The sequence below is a fragment of the Perissodus microlepis genome, chromosome 3 (genome assembly GCF_051167445.1).
Source record: "Perissodus microlepis isolate ML-2025 ecotype Zambia chromosome 3, ASM5116744v1, whole genome shotgun sequence".
In the NCBI taxonomy this organism is placed as follows: domain Eukaryota; kingdom Metazoa; phylum Chordata; class Actinopteri; order Cichliformes; family Cichlidae; genus Perissodus; species Perissodus microlepis.
Window position 1 is genome coordinate 45,064,343 of NC_140463.1, and position 9,541 is coordinate 45,073,883.

A 9,541-nucleotide genomic window follows, 5' to 3' on the forward strand; every position below is an offset into this window, starting at 1 on the left:
GGCCATTTTCCTATAAACACTATGACCATGATAGGGTCATATGACCACACACTGACCATGTGACGTTTAAATGATTTGACAAATCGTATGAACAGGTCTAGAGATTGATCACCTTTTGGCAACACAAAAAAAAAAATGAATATTTCCCAACCAGTTGGCTGGTGGTTAGTTGAGGCTGATGCCAATCACTGTTTAAGTGCTTGTTAAAGCCCGAGAATACTCAGGAATAAATGTGTATTTCCCAACTGGTTAGCAAAATCCTCGATCGCTTTATAGTGTGAATGTTAACATTCTGGTTTGTGTCACACTTTCAAGTTTTAATAGTGCTCAGTTGTTAAGACAGTTAAGTTAGTTTAACAGTTAAGTTGGTTAAGTTGTGTCTTTCATGAAAACAACAGATGACTGCAGCAACCCGCAACCAAAGCAATCGCAAGGACTGTTGTGGTACAGCACATGACTATATGTAGCAGGAAAAAAATGATAACACACATTGTTCAAATAGATTTGTTGATTTTGAAATGTTACTCTGGCCAGCACAGTCTCATTACATTAGAAATAGCCAACAGTGATGTTCGGGGGCATTGTTTTTCTAGTGTTTTTGTGGTCATTATATTTTGTGACATATATTTTTTTAAAACTTTTGGGGGGGGGGGGCTGTACAAGTTGGTTTTGTTAACAGTGTCATGCTTTGAGCTGCATCTCTGGGCTAAACCACAGCTTCATTTCCTCTCAATGTAGCCGAGTGGAAAGTTCTGTCAGAGGCATTTTCAGCACCTTTTGAAACCACAACCACCCTCCCTCTTTCACACCAATGACACCATATGCACCTTTTTTTTTTTTTTTTTTTTCAAAATATTGATCTTGATAAATGTAACAGCACACCACCTATTATTTAGAAGCCCTTGCTTGCGTCTCAAGAACAGCTGTTGTCTTAATCTTCTTCATCATCATCAACTCCTGAGGAATCATAATGAAGACCACTCACATCCTTTTGCTGTGCATCCTTGGAGCTGCTTTGTTGTCTGCAGTTAACTGCACTAGTAAGATTACCTTTAATGTCATCATTATTAGAGAGGTTTTTTGAGTAAGTCTAATGAAACATGTTCTAATGCTTTTTCCTCAGCTGGAAATGGTCCCGACAACTGCTGCTTCAAGTTGTACCCAAGAAGAATTAGAGCAAGCCTCGTGGAGTCGTATTACATGACTGATCACCGATGCCCAAAGCCTGCCGCCATGTAAGTGAAGAAATCTGGGTTTATTTTGTTTTCATAATGTTTAACACAATAACTGAAATTACTGTAATGAAAAATATCCAGTATGACCATTGTAACTGGACAGTTTTTGGACATTTTCATTTTTTTTTTAATTTTACACAGGACATCTTCTACATTTACTTTTTATTTGAACTCATATTTGTTCTTTTAGTTTTGTCTCCTAATATTACCCTGTAGCCGTGTTTCTTTGTAGCTATTAGTTATTTTTGCTTTTTTGTTTAAAAAAACAACAACACACAATAACAGCAGCATTTCTACCTCTTTGTTTCAGCTTCGTTACCAAAAAGGCTCGTTCAGTCTGTATGGATCCGTCTCTCTCCTGGGTCGATAGCATCATGAAAACGCTGGACGAGAGCACTTTTTAAACCAGCTGCCTGCTCATCATTTCATTTTGTTCTGCTTTATCTGATAATATCATATCCAATGTACCTTTATGATTTTTGTAATTAGTGCAACTCTGTCTCAACTGATCCAAAGCTAGTTATTAGCCTGAAGCAATCCACTGAAAAGTCCTTTGATTGTGTAATGTCTCTTTGCTTTGTGTTATGTGTTATCCTCCAAAATAAACACCACAAAAATACAAGCGTGTGAAACTTTTTCTTGTCTCTTCTTCATTTCTTCTAAGCTTTACGAGTTGCCAAGTCTTCCTTACATACTGTGTGAAATAACACTTTTAAAATAAATAACATATGGTCGATTCTGAAAGTACAATTAATTTAAACACAATCTATGAGTTATATATGCAACTCGGGCGATCGTGGCTCAAGAGTTGGGAGTTCGCCTTGTAATCGGAAGGTTGCCGGTTTGAGCCCCGGCTTGGACAGTCTCGGTCGTTGTGTCCTTGGGCAAGACACTTCACCCGTTGCCTACTGGTGGTGGTCAGAGGGCCCGGTGGCGCCAGTGTCCGGCAGCCTCGCCTCTATCAGTGCGCCCCAGGGTGGCTGTGGCTACAATGTAGCTTGCCATCACCAGTGTGTGAATGTGTGTGTGAATGGGTGGATGACTGGATATGTAAAGCGCTTTGGGGTCCTTAGGGACTAGTAAAGCGCTATATAAATACAGGCCATTTACCATAACTGATTTGTAACTGTATATAAATGTTTGGCTTTCCCTCGATGCACCAACTAAAAGAGTCTTATGGTTGAGCTATCATTGGAATTTCATTTGGAATTAAAAATAAATAATTGACTCTTCAATAATAATAATTTTCTGGCCCAGTTCTGTCTTTTTCTTCTTAACTACCACTGCTTTTACAAATTGCTCGTGATTAACTGGTTTCCTGTCCAAACTTCACCTCTACTGTTGCCCACTGTCAGCTGGGACAGACTTCCTGAGCTACTGGCTAGAGGACACCTTAGTTAATGCTACTCTGTCTGCTGGTCTCTGAACTTGTTGAGCTTTATTGAATGCTTGCCTGTTGATGAACTCGCTACTGACAACATATCAGGTAACTCTAACTTTAAGTAAAAAACAACAACAAAAAACCCAAACAAAGAACAACTACTTCCTTCTGTGAGTTCTGTTTTGAGTCTTTATGTAGTTTGTCAGAGATATTAGAGAAGTTATATTAAAGGAAATGGCCCAGCACTCTGTGTTAGACCTATAACTCTTGTACAATAGATTTCTTTTTCTTTTATATCAGTATAAATATTTCCATGGACATACAGAAAACAATGTAGCATCCAGTATCTAAAAGTAAAAGTTGTTTTTGTTTTGGTTTGGGTTTTTTTTTTTTTTAACACAAATTAACCAGCAGAGTAATTAGGCACAGTCTTGTGCTTGGTGTTGCAAATTGCTAAATGATGTTATGGCCGAAGATTAGAACATTCATCAGTGATCAAAATACATCCATACAACTCTTTCCTCTTCTGTTCCTAATTTCTCTTGCAGCCATTAATTGGATTTACAATAACGTCCAAAAGTCTTGAGCCAACCTTTCTTTCTGTATACTTTGCCACAAAAATGAGAAAAAAAAAGTGCAATGATGAAAATGTGCAAACATACATTTAAATAAAATTCTAGTTTGTACACTTCTCTTCACCTTTAAAGTCAATATTTAAGATGATCATCATTATTCTTCAACAACCTGAACCCTCTTAGGCAATTTTTTCGTAATATATTTAAGTATTCTTTGGAAACGATTCTCAAGAATTCTTAAAGGACATTCCAAAGCCCTTCTTTGGATATTGGCTACCTTTTGTTTCTGTGTCAAGATTATCTCAGAATGATCCCAGACTTGGATCTGGTCATTGGGGAGGCCGATCCATGACTACATTTTTATCCAGGTGTATGTTTGCTGCATTGGCAGTGTGTCTGGGATCATTGCTCTGCTCAAAATTGAAGTACTTGCCGATTAAACACTTCCTAGGTATTGCATAGTGGGAGCTAAATTCAATTACTCCCTTATTCACAAGGGGTTACCACAACAGGTAGCTCTGCATATTAGACTTGGCAAGCTTTTGCACCAGATCGTCCTGACATGGCCATAAAGGGATTCGTGACTCCTTAAGGGATTGAACCAGCAATATTTTGCTCGTTTGGTAAATGTATAAACCACTACACTATGGAACCACCCCAGATGTTATTGCATGATGCATCACATGGTATTCTGCACTGATAATGCCATCAATTTTGACAAGATTCCAACAGCACTGGCTGAAATTAAGCCTCCGACCATAATCAAGGATCCACTGTGTTTCACGGATGTCTGTAGACGCTGCACCTCTCTCCTGACATCCTCCACACTGATATATGATATGATCTGACCCACTTCTTATGTAATCTGGAATTTTCTTTTGTCCTCCACAGTGATGATTCATCCTTTGAGTTAAGCACATTTTTAATGCTTAAACGATACAGAGGTCAGTGTTAGGTGATTTAACAAACAGGAAAATGCTCAGGCACAAGGACTGGACTGAAGTAAGTGAAAAAGCAGCCAAAGATAAATTCTGAAAGACCTTCAGAAAGCCTGGAGATCTGTAGGTCAATAACACTTTAAAAATAACAAGAGCACTCAGAAAGCACAACTCCTCACAAAGGTCAAAGGTTAGACTAAAACTTTGAGTCCTAGTAAATAAGGGAATAAACTACTGTGTGTTGACCATTGCGAGATTATCTTTTCATCCTCGTTCCTTTTTGTCAAGATGTTTGCCAAGATGTGATTATAGTGCAGACTTACATCTTGTTTTAGTGGAGCTGAGAAAAATATTGGAATGACTGAGAGTTTTTATACAAATCCATTTTCAGAGCCTATGATCAGGGCTGCAGGTAAACAGAGTCGTTCTCTACCAAATTTGACAGTAAGTGTGAAAATAAGGCAAACATACACACTTCTGTCTAACTAACTGGCTTTTGGCAGTGTAGGTGTGAAAAATCACTGCCATCATCAGGTCAAATTTGAAATTGCTACATTTATGTTAAAATAAACCGAGGCTCTGTGATGACATGGCGTGCTCTCCTGGGTGCACCTACAACCATGACTAAATATCTTGCTAAGAAAATTATTATTATTATTATTTAATTATCTATTAAGTGGGTTATACACCCTGTAATGTTTATGGCTCTGAAAGAGGGGCATGTATCCAATATTCAGAAAATCAGTGGATCAGTCCCAGGCCCGTGGGTAAGACAGTACACGTCACCTAGCCCCCATGTTTGAAGCATTGAATGAATGTGTTATGAACACTTTAAGTGCTTAAGATTAGAATATATATAAAGAAACCATGTCCTTGTAAAATAGTATGGGTTAGTGCTGAAAAATTATGAAATGAATATACTACACAGTTGATTTGGGGTTCACCGGTTTTTGGAGATTTGACTTTCATTTATATTAATATGTGATCAAGTTTGTGTGAAATAATTTATACTTAAAAAAAAATAATTTATACATCATTTTACTACATATTGAAATACTTTCATTTGAAAATGCCCTAAAATAATTCATTTCAACTAAATAGGCCTATCTATTTTCTAAACAATCCTGTAGCTGTCGTAACATCTTTGTCCCAGCAGGTGGCAGTGTGACCATGGTTTGGCCAGATGATAGCAGACAGAGGCACATGCTCCTTCTTTTCTGATAGTCTGATCATTTCTTTCCTATTTCAGCATTTTTTTTTTCAACCAAAACAGAAGCAAAAAGGGGTAATGCCTGATATATTATATAGATTACTTATTTTACATTGGAACCTGAAAGAAATTAATTCTTATTTTCTCCTTAAATATTTAAATACCCACAGAAGATATAGTTGGGTTGTAAACTTATGGACATAAGGTCATTCAAGTCATTCAGTTTCTCGCAGCAGCTCTGCAGCTCGTGATGTTACAGTGACACAACAACCAAACACTCCTTACTGAGGAGATCAACATATGAGATATCCTTCTGGTAATGCTGGTTTCACTATTTATATCTAAAAACATAGATATCTATTATCTGTATCTATTATTATAGGATATACTGTACAATATAAAGCACCTTGAGGTAACTTTTGTTGTGATTTGGCGCTATATAAATAAAATTGAATTGAATTGTGTGAATGTTAGTTAGAAAGCACTGAGGAAATGTGTTTGTGCGAATGGGTGTGAATGGGTGAATGCACAAGTTGTGTAAAGCGCTTTGAGTGCTCAGAAGAGTAGAAAAGCACTGTTAAGAACCAGTCCATTTACTGCCATCTCCTCCAGCTTGCCCAGGGGAACACCAAGGCGTTCCCAGGCCAGCCAAGAGATATAATCCCTCCAGTGGTCTTGGTCTCTCCCGGGGCCTCCTCCTGGTGGGACGTGCCCGGTACACCTCACAGAGGAGCCAAGGATTTAGTCCCTACCCACATCTCATACCCATAGGTGAGGGTAGGGAGGGACGTAGATCGACCGGTAAATTGAAAGCTTTGCTTTTACACTCAGCTCTCTCTTCACCACGTACAGGCAGCAAGCTGAGGGGATACTAGGATACCCACTCCAGCCCGCCTCTCACCAGGGACAACTAGACTGAGACAGAGTCCAAGCCCTCTCCAGGGGACTGGTTCCAGAGCCCAAGCCGTGGGGTTGGTTGGTCTACAGGATGATGGGCCCATGTCACTTTTTCGGGCTGTGATCGGACGGGCCCAATGGACTAAGACCTGGCCACCAGACACTCGCCCGCGGGCACCCTCCCCAGGCCTGGCTCCAGAGCAGGGCCCCAGTGACCCTATCCCGGGCAGGGTGAACTGTTCCCTTGGTGTTCTGCTCATAGGGGTCTTCTGAATCACTCTTTGTCTGGTGCCTCAAAGTTCAGATTTCTAAACTGAAAATTGTGCAAATAAAGACCTTTTTCCATGTTAAATTCACCAATTTCCCTATAAAATATAACACTTTAGAAAAAATTTTAATTCAAAGAAATGTTCCTTATCTTCCTCATCATTTTGGGGCTACGCTGCCGGACGGGCGGTCAGCATCAACACCCAAGTTTGTGAATCAGATAATTGTGTAGGATTCTGAAATTGATACCACAGGTGCAGCTACCTAAAATAGTGTATAAGTCTGAGTCCTGTGACCTTCTCAAGTCAAGGTGATCTCAAGGTCAGAGGTCAAGTTTTCTGTAAAATAAGAACAACCCCAGGTTTCTCTTCAGCACTGTAGCCCGGCTGACATAAAGTCAGAGTACTGTTGAGCCAACCATCCCTTTAACGTTAACTAGTAATGACTTCATGAACTTCTTCACAAATAAAATTTTTATCATTAGAGAAAAAATTACGAATAATCATCCCACAGATGTAATATTATCTACTGCTACTCTTAGTACCATTGATGTTAAGTTAGACTCTTTTTCTCCAATTGATCTTTCTGAGTTAACTTCAATAATTACTTCCTCCAAACCATCAACGTGTCTTTTAGACCCCATTCCTACAAAACTGCAGCATTAATTAATGGCAGGACTTCTTTGAGCAGTCTTAAATATGATCAACCTATCTCTAATAATCGGCTATGTACCACAGGCCTTCAAGCTGGCTGTGGTTAAACCTTTACTCAAAAAGCATCTCTAGACCCAGCAGTCTTAGCTAATTATAGGCCAATCTCCAACCTTCCTTTCATATCAAAAATCCTTGAAAGAGTAGTTGTCAAACAGCTAACAGATCATCTGCAGAGGAATGGTTTATTTGAAGAGTTTCAGTCAGGTTTCAGAGCTCATCACAGCACAGAAACAGCTTTAGTGAAGGTTACAAATGATCTTCTTATGGCCTCTGACAGTGGACTCATCTCTGTGCTTGTCCTGCTAGACCTTAGTGCAGCGTTCGATACTGTTGACCATAATATCCTATTAGAGCGATTAGAACATGCTGTAGGTATTACAGGTACTGCGCTGCAGCGGTTTGTATCATATCTATCTAATAGACTCCAATTTGTGCATGTAAATGGAGAGTCGTCTTCACACACTGAGGTTAATTATGGAGTTCCACAGGGTTCAGTGCTGGGACCAATTCTGTTTACATTATACGTGCTTCCCTTAGGCAGCATCATTAGAAGACATAGCATACATTTTCACTGCTATGCAGATGACACGCAGCTCTATCTATCCTTGAAGCCAGATAACACACACCAATTAGTTAAACTGCAGGAATGTCTTAAAGACATAAAGACTTGGATGGCCGCTAACTTTCTGCTTCTGAATTCAGATAAAACTGAGGTTATTGTACTCGGCCCTGAAAATCTTAGAAATATGGTATCTAACCAGATTCTTACTCTGGATGGCATTACCTTGGCCTCCAGTAATGCTGTGAGGAACCTTGGAGTCATTTTTGACCAGGACATGTCCTTCAACGCACATATTAAACAAATATGTAAGACTGCTTTCTTCCATTTGCGCAACATCTCTAAAGTTAGAAATATCCTGTCTCAGAGTGACGCTGAAAAACTAGTTCATGCATTTATTACTTCCAGGCTGGACTACTGTAATTCATTATTATCAGGATGTCCAAAAAACCTGCTGAAAAGCCTTCAGCTAATCCAAAATGCTGCAGCAAGAGTCCTGACAGGGACTAGAAAGAGAGAGCATATTTCTCCTGTATTGGTTTCCCTTCATTGGCTTCCTGTTAAGTCCAGAATTGAATTCAAAATCCTGCTCCTCACATACAAGGTCTTAAATAATCAGGCCCCATCTTATCTTAATGACCTTGTAGTACCATATCACCCTATTAGAGCACTTCGCTCTCGCTCTGCAGGCCTACTTGTTGTTCCTAGAGTATTTAAAAGTAGAATGGGAGGCAGAGCCTTCAGTTTTCAGGCCCCGCTTCTGTGGAACCAGCTTCCAGTTTGGATTCGGGAGACAGACACTATCTCTACTTTCAAGATTAGGCTTAAAACTTTCCTTTTTGCTAAAGCATATAGTTAGGGCTGGACCAGGTGACCCTGAATCCTCCCTTAGTTATGCTGCAATAGACGTAGGCTGCCGGGGGATTCCCAAGATGCATTGAGTTTTTCCTTTCCAGTCACCTTTCTCACTCACTATGTATTAATAGACCTCTCTGCATTGAATCATATCTGTTATTAACCTCTGTCTCTCTTCCACAGCATGTCTTTTATCCTGTCTTCCTTCTCTCACCCCAACCGGTCGCAGCAGATGGCCGCCCCTCCCTGAGCCTGGTTCTGCCGGAGGTTTCTTCCTGTTAAAAGGGAGTTTTTCCTTCCCACTGTCGCCAAAGTGCTTGCTCATAGGGGGTCATATGATTGTGGGTTTTTCTCTGTATCTACCTTACAATATAAAGCACCTTGAGGCGACTTTTGTTGTGATTTGGCGCTATATAAATAAAATTGAATTGAATTGAATTGTAAGTCTTGGGAATGCGATAATTTGAGAACAAGGCGCGGTGAATTTAGGTGGTGGTCATCAATATTTTTTTATTGTTATACTTTTTAAACAGTTTGATCTTAATCCTCTTTACTCAGATGGAAATAGTCCCAACAACTGCTGCTGAAAGTTGTACCACGAAGAATTAAAGCAAAACTCATGGAGTCATATGGACTGCTCAACGATTGTTTTAGCGTTTCTTTTGTGGTCATAATATTTTGTGACATATATTTTTTTTAACTTTTGGGCGAGGGGGTTGTAGAAGTTGGTTTTGTTAACAGTGTCATGCTTTGAGCTGCATCTCTGGGCTAAACCACAGCTTCATTTCCTGTCAATGTAACCGAATGGAAAGTTCTGTCAGAGGCATTTTCAGCAATTTTTGAAACCACATCCACCCTCCCTCTTTCACACCAATGACACCCTATGTACCTTTAAAAAAAAAGTATTGATC

At 39.6% G+C, this 9,541-nt stretch overlaps 1 protein-coding gene across 1 annotated transcript; it reads left to right on the forward strand.

The window, feature by feature from the left end:
• The first annotated feature begins 850 nt into the window (after positions 1 to 850).
• On the forward strand, positions 851 to 1,857 carry LOC146391670 (C-C motif chemokine 3-like). The gene is made up of 3 exons (XM_084924619.1): positions 851 to 1,040; positions 1,124 to 1,235; positions 1,546 to 1,857. Exons 1-3 carry the CDS (start codon positions 971 to 973, stop codon positions 1,637 to 1,639), a joined length of 276 nt encoding a protein of 91 aa, XP_084780745.1. The 5' UTR covers positions 851 to 970; the 3' UTR covers positions 1,640 to 1,857.
• Positions 1,858 to 9,541: the final 7,684 nt, after the last annotated feature.